The sequence below is a fragment of the Phalacrocorax carbo genome, chromosome 1 (genome assembly GCF_963921805.1).
Source record: "Phalacrocorax carbo chromosome 1, bPhaCar2.1, whole genome shotgun sequence".
Classification (NCBI taxonomy): domain Eukaryota; kingdom Metazoa; phylum Chordata; class Aves; order Suliformes; family Phalacrocoracidae; genus Phalacrocorax; species Phalacrocorax carbo.
The window spans coordinates 171,732,126-171,758,235 of record NC_087513.1 but is presented as its reverse complement, the minus strand read 5'-3'; the positions used below and the strand labels follow the sequence as shown (position 1 = coordinate 171,758,235).

General features: G+C 44.1%; 3 protein-coding genes across 3 annotated transcripts; 2 read left to right on the top strand and 1 right to left on the bottom strand.

Annotated features, from left to right (window-relative positions):
• Positions 1 to 200: 200 nt before the first annotated feature.
• On the top strand, positions 201 to 8,391 carry ACOD1 (aconitate decarboxylase 1). The gene is made up of 5 exons (XM_009508353.2): positions 201 to 278; positions 1,678 to 1,839; positions 2,956 to 3,045; positions 5,033 to 5,238; positions 6,084 to 8,391. The coding sequence occupies exons 1-5, from the start codon at positions 267 to 269 to the stop codon at positions 7,036 to 7,038; spliced, it is 1,425 nt and encodes a 474-aa protein (XP_009506648.1). The 5' UTR covers positions 201 to 266; the 3' UTR covers positions 7,039 to 8,391.
• Positions 8,392 to 8,689: 298 nt separating this feature from the next.
• LOC104040143 (glutamine amidotransferase-like class 1 domain-containing protein 3, mitochondrial) lies at positions 8,690 to 14,112 on the bottom strand. The gene is made up of 4 exons (XM_064440718.1): positions 13,937 to 14,112; positions 12,429 to 12,600; positions 10,307 to 10,511; positions 8,690 to 8,982 (listed from the first exon to the last, which is right to left on the bottom strand). Exons 1-4 carry the CDS (start codon positions 14,042 to 14,044, stop codon positions 8,790 to 8,792), a joined length of 678 nt encoding a protein of 225 aa, XP_064296788.1. The 5' UTR covers positions 14,045 to 14,112; the 3' UTR covers positions 8,690 to 8,789.
• A 4,157-nt stretch (positions 14,113 to 18,269) lies between these two features.
• CLN5 (CLN5 intracellular trafficking protein) lies at positions 18,270 to 26,110 on the top strand. The gene is made up of 4 exons (XM_064440717.1): positions 18,270 to 18,512; positions 20,148 to 20,313; positions 21,448 to 21,673; positions 24,923 to 26,110. Exons 1-4 carry the CDS (start codon positions 18,277 to 18,279, stop codon positions 25,432 to 25,434), a joined length of 1,140 nt encoding a protein of 379 aa, XP_064296787.1. The 5' UTR covers positions 18,270 to 18,276; the 3' UTR covers positions 25,435 to 26,110.

Genomic DNA, 26,110 nt, shown 5'->3' with positions numbered 1-26,110 from the left:
TGACATATATGTGGCAGACAAAGTCCTATCACACATGTACCAGCAGTTTATAATACAGTTAGTCAGAGGAAATTTGTAAGTGAAGAAAAAGGAACATTACCAGGCAGAGGAGGAAATGGGCAGGAGAAGATGAGCGAGCAAAAAGACCTCATATTTCTTCCTCCACCCCAGACATATGTCTATAAATAGTGGGAGAGTGATTTGCCCTGCTCGCTGGCTGCACTCATTTGCTGCATCTCTCTGGGACAACGCACCAGCCCTCCAAGATGTGGGCAAAGGTACTGTCTTGCTTTTTTGCACTGTAAGACGCACTTTTCTGCTTAAGCTTTTGTACCCTCACTCTATATGTTTTGGTAGGTGTGCATCACACCATGGGATATGTTTCACCTCTTTAAATTACTTGTGTACCTCAAGATAGTCTTAATGCTTTAGTACAAATCTGAGTGAGAATTTACCTGAAATAATGGGTACAGTTCTGGTCACTGTTGCCAGAAAAGGGAAATCCAGTTGGAACAACACAACAAAAAGCTACTAGCATAGTAGGGGTGAGCCTGTATTATAAAGGAGAGGGCAGCACAGTTTGGTTTGTTTAACTTAGCAAAATGAAGGGCAAGAGGAAATATCATCACTCTGTGCGGATACATGGAGGGGAGTAGAGGAAGAGGAAAGCGGAGGGGAAATGGAAGGGGACAATTTCCAAAGAGAGAGAAGAGCTATATTCAGTAATGCCAATATATATAAAAAAAAGTGTGTGTATAGATTGGTTGTAAATAATATATGCCTCTACAGGGAGAAGTTTCTAAGGTTGGAGAAAGGAAGTTCTAGATTAGTTTCTTATAGACATATTAACAGCAGCTAACAGCTCCAGCCAAGAAGCAGCAGGCTGAGTTTGTATAATGGGTCAATGCTCAATGGGAAAGGAAAAAAAAAATTAGACATATAATTCCCAGATCAGCAGGAGCCAGGAAGCAGGAGCCACTGCTTTTCAAAGAGGTGAGATCTTGTCTTGGAGAAAAGCTGGGAGTCCAGCTGGGCCTGAATTCAATGGGAGCTGGGAGCCAGGAGTGGCGGATGCACGGTAGGGCTGCCAAGTCCTGTCTCACACTGAGCTCCAAGCTCAGCAAGGCTTGGGACGGTAATTCTGCTACTCAGGGAGACTAAATCTTGCCTTCTTGTGTGGTAGTGGCTGCATTGGATTGAAATGCCACTTTCCCACTGATTTCAATAGCAATAAAAAGGTGCTATGGAAAGCCAGATGGTTTTTGCTTCTATTTGTTTTATATATGTGTCTGTGTATAGATATAGGTATAGGTACAGATATAGATATAGATAGATAGAGATGACAGAGATATAGGTAGAGATATCTTGCAAAGTTACATCACTTGCAGTGCTTATTTTCAAGGACTCAAGTCAGGGAGGAAGCACCAGAAATACAAAACAGACAAGGACAATGATGAAAGTATAAATAAAATATAAATAACACTGTGGCATTTCTGGGAATAAAAATAAGAAAAATTTAAACCTTAGTTTTGTTGATGCATGCATGCAGGGGCAGGGCAACAGAAATGGCCAGCATGCTAAGCAGTAGTCTAAAACTAAAAGCAAAAAAAAGAAGAAAAAAAAAATTCTTTAAATGAAGGAAATATCTACTTCTCTTTTTATTTTTCCCCCTCCCAGACAATTACAGGAAATTTTGCCAATGTCATTCATGGTTTGAATGCAAACCACTTGACAGACCAAGTCATTCAGAGAAGCAAGCGAATGATTCTGGATACTCTTGGAGTGGGCCTCCTGGGTACCAGCACTGAGGTCTGCCACAAAGTGATACAGTACAGCAAGGTAAGGTGTCTGGCATTCATAGCACACCGTAAGGTTTAGCTTTAAGAAAAGCAAGGGAAAATTTGGGCTATAAGGGAAGACTTTGTCATGGTGAAATTCTTTTGGGGATGGAAAGAGAAACACGGTGTTCTTCCCACTGGAGACAAGGAAACTGCATTGCTCGAGTTACCCTTACCTCTGAATGGGCAAAAGTCCATGTAACAGACTGTATGCTAAGACCCCCCACTGCAAACACAGTTAATTAAGAAACGCTTCCTTTCTTTCACCTATGAGATTTTAATAAAACATCAGCAAAGCAAACATCACTTATCACCAGACTTTCAAAAATAAGGGACTGTTAAAGGGACGGAGAGTTAGTAGTGGGCTACTTTGAAACCATGAAACACAATTGTTGTCTGAGGGATAGTGATCATGTTTCTCCTCCAGTCACTTTCTCAAACTAGAGGAGTACTTGACCTTGAGAAGGTGCCTTCCCCACACAGGAGCGCATCAACGAGGAGTTTAGCCCACCATTTAATCGGTCAGACCTGTCTAGTTCAACTCAGGCTTCAGAGCTCCGTATGCCCATAAGCCTCTTTGCACAAAGATCCCCCCTTCCCAAACTATGATCATTTATGCCCTTTTACTTAATTCCATAAAGATCTCTTCATTGGCTAAAAGATCTGCACAGCAAAAGAAAAAGAGCAGAGCCCTTTACAGCATGGGAATACCAGTATCAGGAGGCCATATATCATTTACCCAGGGCCTACTAAAAGGTAGAAAATGAGAACCTTTAACAGGGGATCTTCCCCAACAAGATGATGACAGTCCTGAGGGAACTGCCAATGGGCGGTGAGAAGGGACGGCAATGGCCAGAGGTTGTGTGAAGGTACTGAATGGCCAGGTGGATGGTGTTGGTCTGTCCCCTGAGGTCTGTTTGGATAGAAAGACCCCTTGACATCAGCCAACAGGAAACCGAGTTTCTTTTCATACTTTCTGTCAGAGCGGTATTTGTCGTATGAAAGGGAACAGTTGGGTCCCAAGAGGGTATGGTCTGATCTCGGTTACATCAGAGATAGGGTGAACATTTATCCTTGTGTTCAGGACTTGGAATTAATTGCTGTCAATTTGTTTCAGATCTACAGCTCAGATATATCTAGTACCATCTGGGGCCACCTGGATTTCCGACTGCCTCCTCTGTATGCAGCTTTTGTGAATGGAGTGGCTGTAAGAGATGCTCTTTTATTTACTCTTAAATCACACTAATTGACACCATTCGCACTCTAGAAAGAACAGAATGCTCCTAAAATCTTAGTTTACTTTATTCTGCCTGAAGCCTGCTACAAAACTTTCCTAGACTGTTCTCCTAATGTGCTTCAACTTTCTTCCAATGAGACCAGGCTCAAGGTATAATATATGTCTGATCCAACTCAACAGCAACCCTTACCTTTAATGTGGGTCTTGGGGCTGTTTTCAAAGGTCAGAACCCTATACCTTGTTACAACCTTGCTACAGCCGCATTACAGAGACATACTCGAGCTCTCACTGATTTCATCAGGATCCAAATATCACCCCAACTGGCAAAGTATAGTTACATAAAACCACAAATACAGACAGATGCACATGTACATACAGACATATCAGAAAGCAATTTATCTTCAGTCATGCAGTTTTCAAAAGGCAGTTATATGTTTTGGACACATACTTTGTCAGTAAGCCAATAACTGACTCCTCAGGCTTTTGTTTAAATTCAGATTTAAGCTGAAACCATTTGAAATTGAAAGATGTGCCACAGGTGGAGTAGACAAATTTGGCAATTATGCAGAACTAGGGAAGGTGACCAACCAAGGAAATGGTAGCATTAAGCCTATCTGAATTAGTGTGACAACAAAATCAGAGGCCCAATTTGACGCCTCATTTCCGACATAAAGAAAATTACCTTGGAAATGAGATCTAGTGCCTCTCAGCTCCTAGTAGCCTGTGTGATATTCAAACCTGGCCATTAGCATGTACATGGTAATTTCAGTTTACAACTCGGTCACAGGTCAATCTAAGCGCTTATTGAAGACACCAGGAATGCAACTTATTGGGTATTGGGCACAACTCTCCTTATCCCGCACTGCAGGGCGTCTTCCCAGCTGGCATCAAAGTTCTTCAAGGCAGGGATTGGGTTTTCTTCTGTCTGTTCAGGAACACAGTCCTCAGAAGTGTGTATTCCCAGTATTACGGGTCAAGACCTGAGCACTGGGGAGCCTGACCACCTTCCCAGTTTGCTCTCAAGTAAGCCACAAGTGAATAGGCATGAGAGTTCAGCTTTTGAAGCATCATTATGTTATTAAAAATGCTGGTCACATGCTCTCAATTCCTTGGAGGTTCTCAAAACTTCAGGGTGGGGGGGCTGTTCCAACAACCACTCAGTGCAAACACTGAGTGCACTGCTGGGAGCAGTCTGCTACCAGAACAGCAGCGATATGCCAGGCTGGGAATGCCCAAAATCTTCCTTCCTGAGCAGCTGGGTTCTGGGCATGGGAAAGGGGAGGCGCCTCTCTGAATACTCTCAAGGGCTAAGCAGCTCGTCCCAGTTTTAAGACTGTAGCCTTCTCCTACTCCCAGCAGCCCCAGGGAGTCTGGTTCCTCGTGTGACAGGTCTTGTTTCCACGTGCTTAAAAATCAGGCTAAAGACTTGTGTACATTTGCAGGCTTGTGCCTGTTCCCTGTGGATGGTTGCATTAGAGAAGTTGTTCTGATACTACTTCCAGTTAGCAGTATGGATTCAACTGTGACAGCTTTAATGGTGTGAGCCCTAATGGCAGCATCAGTTGCGGCACACGGGAAGTAATTTCATTATGTTTATATGCTGTTTTGGGGGAAGTGAAAATTCACCATTCGCATGGTGGATCTGGAATTGCTGTTCCTGCCTAATTAAAGCAGCAAAAGCCTATTGTAGGAAAGAAGATTCATTGTCACACTGTTTCTAGACTGGTGCAACTTGAATTAGAATTACACTCCTTTGAGGCACGATTTGTATTGGATTGCCGCTTCTCACTGAGCTGTGTGGGGAGTAAAGGTCTCCTTTTAAAGTTTTGCATTCTAAGGAAAATCTAGTTCTTTCCATCCCTTCTTATACCAGTTACAGTAGTTCAATATCACTGAGCCAATCTTGCCAAGTCAGAGTTTATTTCTGATGACAAGCCAAGGCTTCTCTTCCCATTAGGTGCACTCAATGGATTTTGATGACACGTGGCACCCAGCCACACACCCATCCGGGGCTGTGCTCCCTGCTGTGATGGCACTCTCGGAGGCCTTTCCTCAGAAGAAAAAAATCTCAGGTCTCGATCTGCTCTTAGCTTTCAATGTGGGAATCGAAGTGCAAGGCAGGCTACTGCGCTTCTCCAGTGAAGCCAGGAATATCCCGAAGAGGTATGTAGAAATGCTTCAAGTAGAAAGCTGAGTGGAACTTCTTTTTCACTTGGTGTTAATATACTTAATTAAATGCCAGTTAAAACACAAATGGCACAGTTAATCATACTTGCTATGTTGTTTGGCTGGAAAGTTAGGAAAGGTTCATCTTAAACATAGATACCCTTATGACTCCTTACAGCTTAGCTAATAGATGTCTTTTTGAGAGCATTGATCAGTTTACAGGAAGGAGGTGATGATCACTGTATTTATTAAAACAGCAGGTCTCAGGCTTTCACAAATACGTACGATCACACCCCATTTGCAAACAGTGGCTTGCACTCAGCAGAAAAAAGTCACTGGTGCTGGGTTCAGAGCAGAGCCCAAGAAGATGGGGCGTGCTTAGGGGGAAGCCTTGCAGTGCAGGATGGACTACATGTCTTCTTGCTATTTTTCTGTGTGTTCCTTCTACCAATTTTGCAAAACTAGTTCAGGATAACAAAACTTGCCTCCCGCAATATAAATACTTAATAGATTACTGTAAATTATTTACAGATAAATTATAGATGACTATAAACTGTGATGCTTTTGCCATTTTTCTGTTCAAGATGCCTTGAACTAGGAGCAGTTCTAATGATTCAATTGTTTTCTGGGGCGGACCTATTGTAAGTGGTACTAATCCAGTTTAACTTGTTCCTGAGGAAAAGCATCAACTTTTTCTGATAGGACCGCTCATATGCTCTGAATGTATGTTTCTTCGTGGTCCAATCCATCTTCCACAGCAGTGGAAGGAAATTGGAGATGTGTATACAGTGAATTCAGGTGACTTATTGAAATATGGTAATGAAGAGATTTTGTCTTCTCAGGTTTCACCCACCAACTGTGGTTGGTACAATGGGGAGTGCAGCAGCTTGTGCTAAACTGCTAGCTCTTGACCAGCTGGAATGTAAAAACGCCTTGGCAATTGCTGCCTCCTACGCAGGTGCCCCACTGGCTAATGCAGCCACCCAGACGAAGCCTCTCCATGTTGGCAATGCTGCCAAGCATGGACTGGAAGCAGCTTGCTTAGCATCACTTGGTCTTCAAGGAAACAAACAGATCTTGGATATGGAGTCGGGGATAGGTGCTTTTTATACAGATTACAACCCACAGACTCTGCCAACCTTGCAGTCCTACCCCTGGCTGTTGGACCAGCAAGATGTGGCCATCAAACGCTTTCCTGCTCACCTTGGAACGCACTGGGTGGCTGATGCAGCATCTTCTGTTAGGAGGAAGCTTGTGGAGAGCAGTGACAACTTGCTCCCCCTTGATAAAATTGAGAAAGTAATTCTCAAAGTCCCAGAGGTCAAATATGTTAACAGACCCAGCCCCACCTCAGAGCACGAAGCTCGACACTCCTTCCAGTTTGTTGCATGCTCTGCTTTGCTGGATGGGAGCTTGTCAGTCCAGTCCTTTGCCAGCGAGAGCATTGACCGGCCAGCCTTGCGGGAGCTCCTCTGCAAAACACAGCTGGAGCACCCTCCTGATAACACACCCAGCTTTGAGAGTCTTTACTGCGAAGTGAGCGTCACGCTTCGGGATGGCAACACCATCAGCGCCCGCTGCAATACGTTCTACGGACACTGGAGGAAACCTCTGAGAAAGGAGGACTTGGAGAAAAAGTTTCAATCCAATGCCTCCGGCATCCTGCCTGCAGAAGCCACAGAAGGCATTATAGAGACTGTGTACAATCTAGAAAAAGTAGAGGACTGTTCTGTATTAAGTACCTTTTTATCAGGACAGTCAGCTAGAGTGCTTTCGGAGAAGCTGCGCTTCCTTTGAATGTTCCAGCCGAGAGCTAGGTGCTGCTCACAAAGCAAACAAAATTCAGGACAAACTCCTATTTAGTGACTCAAGCACTTTTAACTAGGACTCCTGTAACAGAAGAGCCACGCTTGGTCCAACATTGTGGGTTTTGACTAAGTAAATAATTTAGCAATTACCTGCGCAGCTCAGTCAGGCTGAACAGAAGATGCTCTGCTGGCTCTGTCAGCTTCAATTATCTTTATACCTCTAGAGGCAAAGCACTGCTTGTGTGCGACACAAAAATTTCCCTCCCTTTCTGCCAGAAGTGTCTGTATGTTCTGCTTCTGCTAAATAACTCCACAACAGAAATCCAGAGTCTGGAGGAGTATGGAAATGCTCATCACTGTGAGAAGAACAGGGAATAAAAAGCCTTTGTATATTTATTTCTGTAGTTTTAGCTCTAAAGCCTCCTTGAAGAGGCCACCTGTTACGTCCATGCTTTGACGCTCATGCTAAAATAAACACGGCGCACGTAGAGCAGAGCACTTGATACTCTGCAGCACATCCGGCTTGGCTTAACGGTTGGTCTTCCGTTGACGAAGTAAAGGTTAGTGCCCTTCCTGATCACTCCAGCTACTGAGCAAGAGGGACAACTCAACACTCCTCATGATAAAAGCGTTATTTCCTAGTTCCATCTTGTGGCTGCTCTGTGGTACAGGTTTGTTCCTGCTGTATTCCCGCTCCAGCTACAAGGCGCTCACTCATCAAGACATGATTAGTGCTAATTAACGATGACATGTTTAGATTACTTCAGGCACTGCAAAGCACAGACTACAGTATGCTCGTTATGACTGGGGGAGACCTGTGAGCATCAGAACACTTCTTATGCTGAGACAACTGAGTGTCCACAGTGACAATCAACTTATCTTGATAACAAATTCTAGGAATTTTTAATTCCTTCAGGAGTACAAAGCCTTGCCAGGTTGTGCTTCTACAAGAGGCTGATGCCCTTCGTTCACATTTTTAAGACCAAAGCATATATTCTAACAGATAAAAAATGTACCTAAACTATGTATGCCAAAAGAAAAAAAAAAAACAACAAAAAACACAAAATAAAGCTAATTCATTTTACTAACTAAACCTCGAATTATTTCATTTATTAGAGCAAAACTTGTGTTTTTTCTACGTACAACGTATTCATTTTTACTTAAGCCTCTGACTCTTAGTTCACAAAGTCAGTTTATCTAGGGGGCTCTGCAAATTTTAAGAAGTCCATTAGTTATACTTGCTTAAAGACTTGCAAGGGAAGAAAAAAAAAAACCCAAATAACCACATTCTTTTCTCTTTCCCTTCCAATTAGAAAGTAGAATTGAAATACTCAACTATTCTGAAGGTATACAGACTCATTTACAACTATTTCACCTGTACTTATAGCTGGGTAACACCAAATGTGAATTATTCACAACCGTTAGTGATGCAGTAAAACCCCATTGGACAAGAAGGGTTTCTACATTATCTGATCAAGACTGAATACATTCAGATTTATAAGGAAAAAAAGGGGACACCCACCGCCACCGCCACCTTCAACATGTGCTTTCTCAAAGGAGAAATAAATAGGATAAACTTAGCAATAACCATTCAACGTATTACAGGTTTAAAAAACAAAACCCCAAAAACCAAACAACTCTGAAGTTCAGTAGTTGCATTATTTTATTAATACAATCAAAGGACACTAAGTGCTTATGCTTAGCTGAATTGATTTCCTTGCAGAGTCTGTATGCTTCTAGTCAGGCAAGTTTCAGGACTTCTTGTACCATTGTTCCAATTCCATCAAAGATTTCATGCAGAGGAGCCTTGCACATGAAAGCACAGGTAGTAACTATTTTATTGGCTTTATCCACATGGGATTCATTTACGTTTTTGCAGATGTGCTTACATCCAAGCTCTGCTATAGCAGATGCCGTTTCAGCATCAGGAAATCTGTAAATAAAAAGATTGTAATTAATGTAGAGACGATACAACCATAAAGTTCTGCCAACGTAACTTGAATGAGAGAACTACAAGAATATGTAAGTGATTCTTTAGCTGATGAGGACAAGGGAGTCAGACTGCCACTGCCAGGTGCTCCCATCCCCTCCTAGGGACACAAGTGTTCCCACATCTTTGAAAACAAGGTCTGAAATGCAAAGCCACAGTATGTCAGAAGGTACGGTTCTGTTTTTAACAATCTCAGTAAATTTAAAAGATGATAACAAGTGCAGCCATAACTGATCCTTAAAAGTTTGAGAGATGCCACCTGAACTTGCAGACACGTTAGACCTTTTCCGATGCTTCCATATAAGGTCTTCCACTTGGATTCTGCAGGTTTTTTCCCCCCCTGAAGACAAGGCAGAATCAAGGGGCGGAGGCAATCCCTCACTACCGCTGCTGATATGAAATTCCATTCAGAAGTTTTATCAGAGCAGTTGACGCTCCTTGAAGCAGCACTGACTTCTGCCAGGCCCTGTTCTCACCTGTCTCCCCTAAAGTGGCCCAAACCACTACCACCAGAAAAATTTAATTAAAAGTCTCTGAACAAACAAAAACCCACAGATGCAATTTAAACAACCACTCAAATTACCACAGGGTACCACATTTTTGAATGCCAGCTGGCCAGATGCCTTTTCTTCATTTGCACATTTGCAACACGGATCATGGCCTTCAAAGGCATTGGTTAAGCAAATTCTGTATCTCACTTAATAAGAGCTAAAAATCTATCACTCAATTACCATGAATGTAATGTGAAAAAAATAACTTGATATCCCTGGTCACCTGCGAACTTGCAGAGGTAGGTTTCTGTAACAGTCTCTTTGTTCTGTCACTTTTAGGGCTGACGGATGCTACAGCCAGTGAGTCATTAGCACCCACGCAGCACAACAAAGCCAGCCAGAGTGTTACCTTGGGTGGCTCACAGAGTAACACCTTAGGCAAGGGATAAGGTTACCTAGAGTTTTAGTGCTATTAATTGTAGCGCGTCTGCGGGTGTTGATATCGCAGAACATATTGTGGGTCAATGCATTTCTGAATTTAGGGATAAATTGTTCCAATGTTGTAGCGTACAGATTGCCCAACCTCACAAATTCAGTCCGCCCGCCCTGAGAGTTCTGCACCTGCTATTACTGTGCCAGTGAAAATTTGAAATAAGTGAAAATGTCACTAGTAAGGTACTCAAAGGTTACTGGCACCAGTGACTTCAGACCTTTGCCTAGAAGGTCATCCATGTCCTAATTCCTATGTAAGTTATCTCCATCCGTTTCCTTCTTACCTCCCATCTACATTTTTATCTTGGCCGACCGTGACCTCACAACCAGGAAAGACTTTAGCTGCCAGGACTGGCGATATACAGCACAAACCAATAGGCTTTTTAGCACTGTGGAAAGCTTGGAGCGTGGATCTCACATGCTCATTGACAGTACAGTTCTTGCCATCTACAGCCCAGGAACAGAGGTTCTTTGCTACACCAAAACCACCTAAAAAAAAAACCAAACAAACCAAAAGCTCAAATATAAGACACTGCTAAAAGCCATTAAATTCAATACCAGAAAGTTCTCCTTCTTTACAATATAATCATGGCATACATAGGACTGATAAGCTTTCAGTATAGTAACTTTCAGCACATGAAATGTGATGGGTTTAAAATGTTAAAAGTTTAACTGCAGCTTTTTTATACCACGTACATTACCACATGCCAGAAAGCTTAATCTTGCTTCAGTGAGTTACAAGTAGAGAAATAGGAAACCTCACATTCATTTGCTAGAGACTGGAAAAGCTGCACCATCTGATACACACCCCTTGATAAGCAAGAGAGGGATCAGAAGAAAGGCCAATGATAGTTAAAAGTAGAGAGCGCAGTTCACAAGAATAATGCAAATGGCGGTTTGACCCTCTACAGTAAATTCACTCTCAGGTTTTAGTTCAATACTTCAACAGTTACAGGAGAGCTTTTCCCCCTCTTTTTTGGGCTTTTAAAAAAAAAAGTTAACAAGGTCAAAACAAAATGGATGTTACATAAAAAGGAATTGATAACATATGACATTCTGAGACATACCACTTGTGAATGGTAACAATTTCCTATTAAAAATAACACTGAACTTGTCTTTCTATAAATTAGTTATAACAATCCTTTACTTGCATTTAATCTTCGTTTAATTGTACAAGCAGATTATATTTCACAGCACCTTCGTTCGCTGGATTTATAACCATCAGAAAAATCAAAGTAGGAAAATTATTAGTACGTGTAACCATCCATTCCTTATGGAATGTACACAACATCAACTTTTCTACAATAAACAAACAGAAATTTCCACAAGTATTTCAATGGACAACATCTAGAAGCTTTGCATTTTTAATATTTTTCCTTTCACTCTTTGCTCACTTTCAAGTGTTATCTGGAATCTCTGAGGTAAGATTTTAATTTCCAACCTTAATAGGGTTTATGTCGCTCTAATAGTTATCACAGCAAACCCTCTGAGCTTGGGTTATGACAGCATGAAATTAACGTGGAAAATATTTGCTAGCCTCTACTCCCTGATCAGCCCTGATGTCACCTGCTCATTTTAGTGCTGCAAGTATGTTTCTATGCGTTATATACACACTCCCTCTGCTGGCCTCACAACAGAATACAGTGTAGGAACTTCAAAATTAGCCTGTAGGCACAATAGTGAAGGCAATATTTAACGGTACTATGAATATTCTGGAAGGTGATCTTCAGAAAGTCATCATTTCCTTGTGATACTTTGGTTTCTTCATTTCTAAAGTGATTACAATTACCTCCGTCTGAAGGGCAACTTTGTGGTCTATAAATAAAAAATTATCTATAAACATATTCAGTGTATCTTGATCAGCAGCAAAGCAGATACATAATTAAAACAAAATGCACTCACATCTAACAGGGATTATAATCTACTTGGTGACCTACTGTTCTGCCAACAATTTCAGAGGCCCTAAAAATAAGGCATTGCCAGGTAACAAAGTTCTGGCCTTACTTTTCTATTCTGGTCAGTGCTCTTGTCCCCAGGTAGGTACTAAAGTTTTCATAATTTTTAAAAAGAAAGAACGATGTGACGTATGACCTAACACCAAAAGAACACTCTGGCATTTTAAATTAATGAACTATAAATTAATAAATAAACTGAGATGATCTGTCAGCCTATAAGAGCTTGCTAAAACATTTTCTCATCCTCAAAAGAAAATAAGTAAAAAAATCATACCTGTAAAATTCAAGTGTATAATTTATTCTCTAAACCGATTTAAAAATTAAATTTTTAATTTTTAATTAAATTTAATTTAAATTTAATTAAATTTAATTTAAATTAGAACATTAGCAGAGGCAAAGCAGTTATTTGCAAATGAAAAACCACAAATTATTTTATTTTAAAAGCATTTACCAGGGAAAATGACCGCATCAAATTCGCTAGCTTTCAGTTCAGCCAAATCCTGAATGCTTCCTCTTGCCAACCTGGCACTTTCAACTAACACATTTCTCCTCTCTTCTGTTGGACTTCCTTTTAAGTGATTGACCACATCCCTTTGCTCAATATTGGGGGCAAACATCTTCACCTGGAATACAGAGATGAAGCAATTTTGTGAATGTAAACACAAATCAGACATATTGGTCACAGTAAAGATAATTTTATGAAAACAGCGTTCTGTTCCTGAAGTCTCTTATCCAAGAGAAGTTGATTCCACAGGATAGATATATTGTAATAAATATCTAAAGTGACAAGTGACATATCAGGATGTGTAAACCCGTCCTATCCTCCCCATCCTATTCCTCCAGCTTTCTCACAGGAGTGCATTCTTACGCCAACATCAGGCTTACCGATTTTGGCAGGGCCTGCCTTCCCTCTGCGGATAATCCCAAGGACAAAGAGAGCACTGCAGTTTATACCAGCAGCCTGATTTGGGACACAGCTGAGTCTGCAGAAAGGCTGCTCTTAACTGTTACGGGATGAGAGCGCTAAGTGTGTTTTACGAAAAAGTTTAAACAATAAAGATGCAAAATTTACAGGCATTTCCAGTGCAGACTTTAGAGTTACTCGCCTTCCTAAAAGACTGGTGGCAGGAAGGAAAAACAAAACATGGAAGAACATATTTCGGTTAGGCGCAAAAGGGGAAAGCTGCATTAAAAGGATAAAGTTCTGAAAAAGGTGTCCCACAAGGGGCTGTTTTGATGCTTGCTCTGCACACTTCTCAGCACTCGCCGCTTCAGTTAATTTTAGAGAAGACAATTTTGAGCTAAACATGGTGGTTTAGCTTACCACCAGGCCCCTGAGGGTGGCTAAAGGCAGACAGAAAGTGACCCTTCCGCCACCTGAGGCCACAGGCGCGACCAAAACACGCCACCGCATCCTGGTCCGGGCTTCTCCGACGACTCGAGTTACCGAAAAAGCCCAGAAACAGCTAGCAGAAAACCAGCAGGGAACCCCAGCGCGGGCGAGCGCCTGACTTCTGCAAAAAGCGATCGGAAAGCAGATCAAGAATTTTAACCAGGCTCCATTTTCACTGGCGGGGGCAGAGGAGCCGCGCAGGGGCTCCCGCCGCCTCTCGCTCCCGGGGGCGGCCGCCTGCGCGGGGCTGTTGCTCTTCTCAGGGGGACGTTCGTGTCTTTGGGGAGGGGGCAAGATAAGGAAAGATATCATGGGTCAATAGGTTTTGTAGTGTGCTGTGGCGAGCAAAAGACCACCGTGAAGCGGGAGGGCCTCCGACCCCACACACAGCAAGAGCCACAGGATGGCCCGCCCCGGGTCCCTCCGCTGCTGACGGGCGCAGAGAGATGGGGGGAGACATACCTCCGCCCACCCGGGAAGCCCCTCAGAGGCAGCTCCACACAAGCCCCACCGGGGTGCCGGGGAACGGGGTGCCGGGATGCGGGGCGCCGCCTCCCCCCCCCTACCTCCGCGCCGCCGCGGCTGAGGTGCACCAGCGCCGCCGAGGCCTCATGAATCTCGCTGCCGTCGAAGACGCCGCAGCCGGCAAGAACCAAGGCCACCCGCTTGCCCATGGTGCCCTCACGCCCGGGCAGAGGCTGCTTAAGCCAACAAACCCGGCCCTCACAGACCCCTCCCTCCTTCCTCTTCCTCCTGGTGCGCCTGCGCCGCTGGGTTCCGGCTCGGCCTCCATCTTGCAGCCGCCCGCAGGGCGGCGGTCTCACCGGCGGGATCCGAGCTTCCCCACAGCCGGTCCACCTGCCTGGCTCCTTGCAGGCAGTTTTTTGCTAGGTGCTCTCCCTCCTGCCGACAAAATGCAGGTGGGGATGAGTTTTAAACGTCGGGGAAATCTGGAGGGGAAATAAAAAAATTCGATGCCCCTTTCCCTGTAAAGGAAAGGGGCTTGGCCATATTTTAGGTCTCATTTCTCTTCTGGCTCGCTTCCTGCAGTGGAGCAGTAACGCAGAGACGGTGTCGCTCGGTGCCCCTTGCAATGCTGTCACACGCCTGCAATCCTGCAGCTTGCCTGGAAGTTGCTCTGCTTCCAGTAGGACCTTGCAAAGGCCCAGCGGTATACGTGTGAGGTGGGGTTTTTGTTTTACATAGAGGACTATAATGGTGTAATGCTTTGAAAGCCAAGAAGAGTGGAATTTGGGTAGAGGCCAGCAGTATTGCTGGGTCCCGATGGTGTTTGTTTCAGTGATACTCTTACTCGTCAGACCCACGTACCCCTTTTGGCATCCTTAACCTTTTATTGTGCTCTAGGGAGCTGGCTCATCCTGTGGAAAGCAGTCCTGCTGTTCTCTGACACCCCCGTAGAGCTAGCATAGATGACAGAAGTTACCTGACTTCAGATAAACATGTATTTGAGTCAGAGAAGAGGATTTGCTGCTCTGCTGTGTGGCAGCATCAGAGTTTGGGTGCCGGGAGCCTCAGCTTAAAAGCAGCTCTCCAGGACAGGAGCGGGGAGCCTCCGCTGAGGTGTCTCAGCAGAGCTGTTTGAGAGAGCCTAGGCAGAAGCAGTTGCTAGCTTTCTTCACAACAGTTCTTAGCAGACCTTGAATAACCAGCTATACAACCTGAAGGGGACAGTGTGCCCTGGACCTTGACACCCTTTGGTACATCAGTACTCATTGAATTTTATCTCTGTCCTGTCCCCAACCCTTTTCCTACTGCTCAGAATTTGAGAAAGATGTTTTCACTAGCGGAAATCCTGCTCTGAAGAGCCTTAGATGCCTAACAGATTCTCAGATTAGCTTAAATTTGACTTGGAGAGCTCTTGGAATTTCACAGACTGCATCCAGTTGACTCATCAATTCACTTATCCCTACCCTGCAGCAGATCCCAGAGAGTCCCTCTCAGCTCAAAACTCTTGATGAACTTCATCTGCATCCTTTTCCCAGCCCTCATCCTATCTCTCAGGCTTTAGCAGAGCCCCTCTGGAATTCCAGCTTGGAAATAAATCTTTTCTGTCTCCTGACCCCTAAGCTGCCAGACAAGGCAGGGGCTGCCCTGCAGTCCCAAGTGCTCACTGAACGCTGTCTGTCCTCAGCGCAGCCCTCCTTCAAATTCTCAGTGTTGAGGAGTACCTCAGGGGAACCTTAGGTTCCTACCTTGCACAGTCACAAAGCCCAGCCATTCTCCTTTCCCACAGAAAAAGGCATGGCTTTCTCCCACCCCAGCTCACAGTACAGGTTGCATCTCAGGCTGTGTAGCAGAGGAGTCCTGTATCTGCCTCCTTTCCCAAGATTTCTTTCACACCCCTCAAAGGCAGGGAAGGTGGACCTCAGATTGATGAACTTCTGTCTTTCAGACTGGCTTCTATATGACTTCAGGTAATGTTTGTGTTTCTCAGTGCACATCCAGCTGACTCAATAGCTAACATATGCCAGTGTGAGTATTAAAAAGACCCTTTGAGCAGTAAAACTGCCAGCTGTGTAGTTTTGTCTACTGCGATCCATATATATAACCCTAACTTTCTCACTGAATGGCATATTGCCAGTACATAGGCTGGCAGATGCGCAGCCAAGGGTGTAAGCACCATCCGCAGAAGCCCATTTTCATGAGGTGGGAGCTGTTACTTCAGATTCAACAGCTTCTCTGCTGTGACTCATGTAGGTATTCAAAACCAAGCTGGCTGTTCAAAACCACAACTTTTAGCTGCAGCAGCAGGGTTTGTTTTTCCCCTTTCTCCTCTGCTCCTTCCATCCTGTTGCTTTCAAGGGCAGAGATGGAGAGGGTACTGTTTTATAATGGGAAATCACCAAGAGTCGTCTTTGTTGTTTCAGGAAAATGTTTGGTTTTCACTAATCAAAAGAAAACACTCTGGGAAATAAGAAAAAATCAGGAATCCTGTCAATTCCAGAAGTTGATCTTTGTAGCCAGTTTCAATCTTTGCTCTAAGCCTGCTAGTGGATCAAGGAGCAGATGAGCTCTGTGGATTTATAAAGGGCATGTTGACATGTTTCTGCATAATAAACGAGACAGCTGCTTACTCAGAAATTGCTGACACGAGCTTTTTAGCTCAAGCATATTTAGTCACAAATTCATTAGTCATTTATTGCCTACGTTAAAATATTGTTCACAACATAACTTAGGTTGTATGAGAAGAAAAAACAATACTGTGCTGCAAAAGTTTCCTATGGGATGCAACAAAGTGAGACAAAAATATGCTACTAGAATGAAAAAAAAAAAAGCTTTGCCATCTGAGTCATTTGACCCAACACCTTCAGCAACCACAGCAGTGCCTGAATGGAGAGTTAATAGTCCAAACTGCAAACATATGCTGAGCCAAGACTAAGAACCAGTTCATACTGTGTTTCTAGTTTGGCTAACGAGCAGTTATGGCACCTTCATTATGTCATTTCACTTCCCTGCATCCCGGTTTCATAGAAGCAATAAAATATGCTTCCCTTATTTCATAAGGCATTTCCAGAGTTACCCATAAAAATCTCTAAGAGTAGGAATTACGACTATATTCCACACAAACACATTCCTTTTTAAGCAGATGAAAGAGCTGGCATCTTTTACAACACTCAAGATAGGAAACACGTACGAGTAATAGCATACTTTATTTTATAAAGAACAAAAACAAAGCTTTACTTTAAAGCAGATGCAAATAACATGCATGAGATTAAAACAAAATATGGAAATATAGGCATGTATAGGTTATGTATACATGCATGAAATTAATGTGTAGTGCTGAATGGCCTGGATTTTAAAGGTAAGCAGTGTAGAATCAGGCAGCAATGAAGTGAGATACAGAAATGTTGCTGAAATTAAAGATTTTAATGGCTGTGCCGTCTTACGGTTTTCTGAACACCTTTAGTACCTCCAGCGTTACTGAAACTGATATTCAGCTGCCTATCCTGCATTTTTATGTAGGATGCACGGCTTTCCACCTCCACTTTTGTTGGAATATAGCCTAGCATAGTGCTGACTAGAGAACTGATTGTTATTTAGGGGCTCATATACAATGAGCAAGGGTATTTCTCTAACTCCTGATAGTCAAAAGTCCACAGCATGGTTATTATTTACCCAGTGAATAGCACACACCAGTGCTTTCACTGCTGATGCCAACTACCAAACAGCCTCCTGGACTCTGACGCCAGCGTAGCTGGTTTTGAATTCTACAGAGCTGGAAAAAACTGGTTCTACTGCAGAGATGCTGCTGGCAAACCTGTCCTCACTGTTTCTCTTAGCCAGAGTTCATCTTCAAGATAGTTCTCGCTGTTGACGTAAAAATGACAGAATTAACTGCTACATAATCCCTGTAGTGTAAGTTGTTACTGCCAGAATGAGTGTTCTGAAATGGGTGGTGAGTATACCAGCTTAGCTTGAAGCCCTGAAAGGCTTCAGATGAAACTTCTGAGCAGCCAGATGGGCTCAGGGCTCCGTGGTTAGTCACAGCGAAAGCCTTTCTGCCATGTGGTGAGCGAGGCCTCACCTTAGCATGCTGGGTCCAGACCCAGGGGCCATCCCTCCCAGTGGCGTTCTGGTTGTAAGGACGGGTGCTCGAGGGGTGTTTCAAATAGGCTGCAGAGCGATGCTTGAAACAACATACCAGGCTGTTTAAAAAAGACTTTAGCTAAATTACAAGAACGCATAGATGTCTGGGTCTCCAGAAAACTGAAATCGTAGTTGAGCCAAGGGACGTTTTTAAGGGATCGTTTAGTAGGTAGTTATTTTCCTTCCAGAGGGAAAAAAAACGCCTACAGGTGGCTAGGGCCCTGCAGCTAACGCCGTGTCGCCTGCCCTCCTTCCCGCCTCCCGCCCCCCAGGCCCTCCACGAACCCCGCCGGCCGCCATGGGCGGGCGTGAGGGCGGACTCCTTCCCGCCCAGCCTCCCTCCGCCCCGCCGCCGCTTCTCCCCGCCCGGCCCCAGCGCCGGGGCCCGGCTCGCAGCCCCGCAGGCCGCGCCGCCATGGGCGCCGCCCGCCGCTGCCGGCCGCTCACGCTGCTGCTGCTGTGCGCGGCGGCTTGGGGGCCGTGTGTCTCGGGGGCGCTCCGCTCCCCGCAGCGGCGGTGGCCGGTGCCGTACAGGTGAGTGTGGGGGGGGCCCGGCGGCCGGTGCCGGGGAGAGGCTGGACCCGCGGCCGCCGCCACTGCCGCCCGCCCCGGCTGACGGCGCCTAACTCCGCTTAACCTCCGCCTAGCCTCCTCCTGCTCCAAGGGCCCTCAGCGTTCCCTTTGTTTATTTCATTTTTAGACTAAAAGGCCATGAATAGCTTCCCCTTTTAATCACGTGGGTATTTGTAATTTATACGGTGTTTGGTGTATTGAGCTCCCAAGCCTGACGGAAAGGGTGTCCCGTTCCTGGCTCAGAGCTGTGCTGGCTCAATCAGAAGCAGGATTGCTGCCCCTGGGAGTGGTTTGCTTTAAAGACGCTCCTTTAATTCCTATTTTAGCAAAAAGTTGTGATGAGGAAGTCGGCCTACCATTTATTTTATTTTTTTAATCTAACTTTACTTCATATTTCTGCTGATGACAAATGAAACGGGATAAAATTCCATTCGCTCCTCCGGAGCTGTCTTAGCTCCAGAAGGAGGCCTGGTGCTGTTGAGGAAAGCAGAAGAGCGCATCTTATCGCCTTTTACTGAAACAAGTAGCTACGGCTTTGGTTCTGCTGAGGAAATGAGCCTCTTCAGAAGGGCTACACTTGCATGTATATTTTGTGGGGGCTTGCTATTTGCAAAGGGAGGCATTATAGTTTAACTGCTACCTAATGCACACCTAAAGTTTTAAAACCCTGTTGAGTAATTCCTAGCAGTTCAATTTGTATCAGGTGATGCCTGAAGGTGACGATCTTGCAGTCACGAGTCTCTTGCAGTCACGAGTCGTTCGGGTTTTCCAGCAAGTTCAGTATGTGCAAGGCTGGGTCTTGGGGTGCTCGAAATTGGAGTATAAGCCTGTGGGTGTGAGACACACAGAAATGTGGTATTTTAATGCTTCTTAATGCGCTTGTTACCATCTTGTCACATGCAAGGTGCAGTGGGAGGAGTAATTGAAAATTTAAGGTGTGCAATTTAAAAACAGGACTTAAAAGTGTGGCTGGCGTAAATCTTTGTTTTCCAACTGTGTGTTCTTTTTCCAGCCATGCTCGCTCTTTTTTCTTTCTCCCCCGCCCCACCCCCCCAAAAAAAAAAAAAAAAGGCAGATTTGCTGAAGTACTGAGCAAGCTTGGAGAAGAAGTTCACAGACCTCAAAATCAGGAAGTCTTAGCAGGGCTACTGACCTTACTACAGCTCAGGAAGTCCTGTGTCCTTGAGTCATCTCATGGCTGGGGTATTTGTGCCATTCAGTGGCCCTGGGCAACTGAGTGTGTCAGGCTCTCAGGCTGTGCTCTGGGCAAGCTGTGTACACCAATCTGTTTTAGTAACAGGAATATAGGAGTATAAGTCACTCTTTGTAATCTGCATCATGTCCACTCTTTAGCTGTCAGCATGGTGTACAACATGCTTTGCGCTCGCAAGTCTTAAGTCCTGTTTCTACAGTCGTACGCCTTGGCAGCCTTACGAACTTGTACTCTGAGTGTTGCAGCATCTGGATCACAGAGTCTGTCTCTGGGGGTGGCTGCACACTTGAGCTTCCCACTCGGGCCCTTAGGAAGCCATGAGACAGTTACTCGAGGCGTGAAGCTGTGCTTATCGTTCTGCGTGCTTCTCTTTCTCAACACAGGCGCTTTGATTACCGTCCAAAAACTGATCCTTACTGCCAAGCTCGTTACACCTTCTGTCCCACTGGCTCTGCCATTCCAGTTATGAAAGAGGAGGATGTCATTGAAGTGTATCGATTACAGGCTCCAGTATGGGAATTCAAATACGGGGACCTCCTAGGACATTTGGTAAGGTGATGTTTTTGTTTAACAAAGTTATTGTGGCAAATTCAGCAAATTCAACAGCTGGTGTCAAGAATGGGAGCTGTAAGGTTGGGATATGCTTGTGTGGAAGAGTATTGGAGCACACAAGCTAGGCTATCTATAGGGAAGGTACCCAAAGAGCAGTAAGTATCAAACAAAAGTTACAGAATTTAGCTCTGTTGAAGAAAAGAGCATGACCAGTGCTGCTGGCAGCTTTGAATGTGTTCCCCCAAAAAGCTGCATATTGAGAGTGTTTTTTACACACCATTACATTTTCTGCGCTAGCACTGCATCAAGAAAATAAGTTTCTTTGTCCCTTTATGTCAGATGAAATGCTTGCTTAGTGTATTCACTTTTCTGTTGTTAAGAGCTTATGTATTTGCATGAACATGGATATCTGTCAGGAGTGGACAGCTAGCTGGTCAGAGTGATTGGTTGCTTTTATGGTTCATTCTTAGGTGTTATGATCAGTATTGAATGAAAGTCTCGATTCATGGAGTCATGCAAATATGAAAGAATCTCAGCTTTAGTGATATTTATAGCTATAGCAATAGCACAATTAAGCTCCAAAGCACGATCTCTAATGAATAAAGAAATACTAGTGACCATGAAATAGCAACATCGAAACCAAGCACGCAGAGTCAAAAATGGAAATAGCTTCAAATATTGTTATCTTAGTTGTAAAGGTTGAATTTATGTATTAACTATACAGCTTTTAAAATAAATATCTCATTCCTTTTGTGGCTTTCAGTACTGACATCTGGTTTTGGTAACTCAGTTCTGCTCTTTATTTCTTTGATACCCCTGTGGGGTTAAGGATTCAAAAGTAAGCTTGAGTGTTGATGAGCTCCCACTGAGTATCTGCCTCCAAATAACAGAATTTACCCTGGATGGATAGGCAAGCACTGAGACAGCAAGACTCTGATAAAAGTGTGTGTGGTACGATCTAGTACGTTATGCATCATCGCTACTGAATCTAAGATGTTGTAGGAACCCCTTTCCTTCTTCTCACCCTGTTACACAAGAGCTCCCAAGCATCTTATCTTCTGTACAGGTCAAGCTGAAGTCACTTTTATGTCAATATTTTGGCTTTTGGGACTTTTTTTTTTTCTCTTCCAGAAAATTATGCATGATGCTGTGGGTTTCAAGAGCTCTCTAACAGGCAAAAACTACACAATGGAGTGGTATGAGCTCTTCCAGCTTGGGAACTGCACGTTTCCACATCTCCGGCCTGGCATGGATGCTCCATTCTGGTGTAACCAGGGAGCTGCCTGCTTTTATGAAGGAATAGATGATGCACACTGGAAGGAAAATGGAACTTTAGTTCTTGTGACCACAATATCAGGTAGACTTCAGATGCTTTGGGTGGTGCTAATATAAAATATAGTCAGCCTTGTCTTCATATAAAGAAGTATCTTTTAATTTATGTTTTGTAGGTTATTCACAATGTTAGTCACTGATGCTAATCTTAAACTGAAGTACTGTGGCTGCACTTTCTTTAATACAGAAAGCGGTATGAGGCTGCTGCCTTTTGAACAGCACACGCTGAAGAGGTGTTAAATGAGAGTCACTTGGTGGTGTTGTACAAAAACACTTGAGTCTCTGGAGTGTAAAAATAGCAAAACAGCTTATACAGAACCATTAAGGGCTCTTTTCACATGGCTTCACCAAAACAAGGCCTTCTATTGTGAGGCGGCAGATGACTGCTGAGATAGAAAAACTGGTGGAAATGTGTACATTACTGAGCGAACAAATAAGGCATATTTAGAAATAGTCTCAAAAATACAAGAAATATTAATTTCTATTTCCATCTCCCCCTTATGTGTCACAACAACTGTGCAGAAGTCCCCAGTAATAGGTCTCTGTCATATGTCATAGAACAAAACCAGGATTTACTTCTCTAAATATGTGGATGATCACCAGAATAGCTTCCTGGCATATATTGAATGTTGAAATTCTAAAATAAAAAGGTCATTTAAATAACGCTGGCTGATTACTGTAGCAATACAGTGAGTGACTTACAAACAAAGTCCCCTGAGGACTTGGAGAGTTGCATTTTGTGTGACCAAAAGCACTTACTCTCCAAAGTTAGCATAGTGTAGAAGGTGCAGTGGAGGGTTGGATTACAGCCAGTCTGATGGGGGCTTTAATGTTTACCCGCTTCCACCTTTAGCAGCTTTGCTGGGCTCAGTCTCTAGATAATCTGTCCAGTGCTGCTAAGAAATTCTAGGCTGTTCTTTATGCAATGAAATAAGTGGAGCTGCTTTCCTGTGAGTTTGTAGCTCACGACCGAAGTCTTTCATGCCTGATATGGTTCAATACTTTTGTGTGAATACCAAGTTAAGTACTTTCATATGGTTGTGGAACTCATAATGCTCCCTGCCTGTGTGGATTATTTGATGCCTAAGAAAGGTGGGGTTATGCTGGTGCCTTGTGGAGGCATTGTTATGGTCCTTCTTGTCTCTCTCGCTTCCTGTTCCAGTGAAACTTCTAGGAAGGTAGCATCTCTGAGAGTTTTGAATTGCTGAATTTGACTGGGAAGCTGAAAGTTACCACGGAAGAGGGGGGATGGCTGCAAGCACAGGTGGACAGCATCATGAGCTCAACTTGCTTCCTTCAGAGAGCAGGCGAAAAGCATAGTGTCTCATGGGAGATTTTTAACCTCTCTTTAATCTACGGGTGAGCTGGACCCTCACCCTCGTGATATCCTGTGGAGCTGTTTGTCAGCAGTGTCAGAGACCACGCTGAAGTGATCTTATTTTCTTTTAAAGCCCATCAGTCACGCTAATGGTACTTAGGGGTATGTTTCTTTTGTGGAAATAGGGCAGGAATATCCAAAGTCTGATATTGGTTTTTTGTTGTTAATTGTCTAGGCATCTTCCAGCAGATTACCACAAAGCCATGCATTAACCTGTAACATTTTTTGTTATTTAAGATGTTAAGGCCAGAACTTCATATTAAGTCCATCTTGGTCTTGTTAGGAGAGACAAATCCTTTTCAATAACATGCCTTGCAGAATGCACACTAACCTGGTAGGAATTAGAAATAAAAGGGAGCTTCAAGCCCATCTGCAGCATATAGTAAGTACAGATCTTGATACAGATTTAATGACTTGCCCTTTTATTAAACCAAGTCATGGGCAATTAGAAAAGGAAGTATCCAACACTTTTGCTGAACGGAATGATTGTTAATGTTTAGTGTGAAGGCCCAAAGCTCCTAAGTGTGGAGTGAAGAACAGTTATAGCAGGGTAGCCTAGTAGGAGAATGGGCAGAGCCGTAGTTACTCTGAGGTAGTAGCTCGCACACATGCCTCACCTTAGGGTGAGCATGAGATGTGTTTACTCTCTGACGAAGAGCAGACCCAGCAATCGGACCTTTGCAGCTTGTTCTGGAGGGAGACGCGTGGCACGTAGCGCTCCTTGTTGGTCTTGATGAACGCAACATTGCAGTGAATACAGAGCTAATGTGAGAGGCTGGTTGTTGCGTGCAGGGTGGCGTTAGTGGTGCGGCTCTGTCTGCTGTCTGCCACCCCTGAACTGCGAGGTAACTGCTGCCAGCCTCACGGCTTGCAACAGTCTTGCCTATTTTTCAGCAGCTACCAAGCATGGGTACTGTACCCGTGACACTTGCAGCTAAAGAGAGATCATGGCTTGGAACACTGTCACTATTGCAAGCTGTGTTTTCTGACTTATTGCACAAGAAGAATCTGCAGAATTTGGCCGTGCTGTGAATGTGAGGTGCTAGATGGATCTGAGTTATAGGTGGTTGTACCCTGTGCTGTGACTGAGGAAAGAGAGGGTGAGAGGGGGTAGGTGGAGATGCAGTGCTTGGACTATGGGGAAAAAAACAGAAGAAGTAAGATCAGCCATGTTCTTCAGCTCTATTTTGGGAGGACAGATGCATCACAGGTAAGGAGCTCCTGGAGAGATGAGCTGAGTTAGAGGGGGTCTTCCTCACTCCAGTTGTGAAATCACCAAAACTCTCCCAACATGTATTCTAACTAAAAAACAAAACAAAACAAAAGAAACCCCAAACCTCACAAGGTCTTCAAGTTTACTGATCTTAACATCCCACTCAGATCATTTGGCTTAGTTCAGCTTTGCTGGCTGAGGAGCTGGTCAGACATCAGGGTGTCTCAGTCTAAGGTTACACAGGCTTCTTTTATGGAGGGACATGAAAACTTCTGCCCTGAACGACTGAATTTAGTTAAAACTTGAAGAAGTGCAGAAACGCCTGTTGCACTGGTGAGCGCTTTGTCCGCATCTCTTGTAGAGCGTACTCCCTGCCCTGTTCGTCTGCGTGGATGAAACGAAATGAGAAGTGTTACAGTTCTCTGATGTTTGGTTGTTCTGGCGTAGTAGCAGGAAATGGGCTGAAAAAGGAATTACAGTTTAAATAACTGACATGTAAATATAATTTATTCAGTAGGGTATCACTTCTCCCTCCAGCCAAAGCCTTGTATCTTTGTATGGCTAGGTAATGTTGTAGGTAAGCTTTTGCAGGAAAGGGAGGCGAACCTTGAGACTGATGGAAGATATTTTGAATCATGTATCTGTCACCCTGTCTCTGTAACACTTATTTTAATCTTTTACAGGAACCATGTTTAATGAAATGGCAAAATGGGTAAAATACGACAACGAGACTGGCATTTACTACGAGACCTGGACAGTTCAAGCAAGTCCTGACAAACATTCAGTAGTGTGGTTTGACTCTTACGAATGCTCTAAATTTATACTGAGAACGTACCAGAAGCTAGCTGATTTAGGAGCCGTGTTTAAGAAGATACAAACGAACTATACCAGCATAATTTTATTCAGTGGAGAACCTATTTATTTGGGAAATGAAACATCTATTTTTGGACCTCTAGGAAACAAGACATTGGCAGCAGCTATAAGAGACTTCTACTCCCCATTCAAACCTCATCGGACGGTCAGAGAGTTTTTTGTGGATCTTCTAAAAATAATTGATCGTGTCATCTTGAATAGTCAGTTTTACCTCTTCTACAACTTGGAATACTGGTTTTTACCTATGAAGTTCCCTTATCTCAAAATAATTTATGAAGAGGTCCCTTTACCCATTGGAAGCAAAACATCCTTTGGTGTGTAACTGCTTGCTGAAGAACCAAACATGCCCTTATGCCAGCATATCCTTAAGGATTGTGGAGCGCTACCGTGATGGTATTAAAGTGTTGTATGCCTCACTGCGAACTGTAAAAGTTGCGCTGGGGAGGCTTTGCTAGACCACGTGAAAGACTACGCCTGTTTTTTTTCTTATTACCTGTGAAATATGTTCACGAACGCTTCAGCGTCTCTGGTGCGGCCAGCTTCTGCGTGCCTATGGATGCCTGCTGCCCGAAGGCAGGCCCACGGGGCTCCTCTTGCCTAAACTCTGCAGTGCTGGAGGGGCAGTGGGAGGCAGCCACCCTGCCCTGGGCTCAGGCGCTCCCCCCATACATGGCCACATGGTGACACCTGGCCACCGATGGAGGTGGGACACAAGCATTACAGGGACCTTCTGGTCTGAGCAGCTCAGCTAATCTGCATGTTGGAGCTAACAAAGCTGAGTGCCTAGGCACGTCCGCTTCCATCAATGCATGCCTTAAATGGGCTTTTCTGTATTTCTTTGGTTTGTACAACTGGGACCTATGAACTGTTCTCTGGTTTGTGAAATAGGTGTTCAGCGGGGCGGTGAATCTACTAGGAGATGGCACGGGTGGTATCTTGTCACCGCTTTGCTTCCTTCATCTGCACAGTAAGCACAATACAGATGGCTCTTCCTAAGA

Excerpts from the sequence above, each read along its gene's own strand:
- ACOD1 (XM_009508353.2), top strand. Across the intron at positions 1,840-2,955 it reads AAGTGATACAGTACAGCAAG|ATCTACAGCTCAGATATATC; the intron begins GTAAGGTGTCTG and ends AATTTGTTTCAG. Across the intron at positions 3,046-5,032 it reads CTTTTGTGAATGGAGTGGCT|GTGCACTCAATGGATTTTGA; the intron begins GTAAGAGATGCT and ends TCTTCCCATTAG.
- LOC104040143 (XM_064440718.1), bottom strand. The coding sequence starts at position 14,044 with ATGGGCAAGCGGGTGGCCTTGGTTCTTGCCGGCTGCGGCGTCTTCGAC. Across the intron at positions 10,512-12,428 it reads TGATGCGGTCATTTTCCCTG|GTGGTTTTGGTGTAGCAAAG; the intron begins GTAAATGCTTTT and ends TTTTTTTTTTAG. Across the intron at positions 8,983-10,306 it reads GATAAAAATGTAGATGGGAG|ATTTCCTGATGCTGAAACGG; the intron begins GTAAGAAGGAAA and ends TTTTATTTACAG.
- CLN5 (XM_064440717.1), top strand. The coding sequence starts at position 18,277 with ATGGGCGGGCGTGAGGGCGGACTCCTTCCCGCCCAGCCTCCCTCCGCC. Across the intron at positions 20,314-21,447 it reads GGGACCTCCTAGGACATTTG|AAAATTATGCATGATGCTGT; the intron begins GTAAGGTGATGT and ends TTTCTCTTCCAG. Across the intron at positions 21,674-24,922 it reads TCTTGTGACCACAATATCAG|GAACCATGTTTAATGAAATG; the intron begins GTAGACTTCAGA and ends AATCTTTTACAG.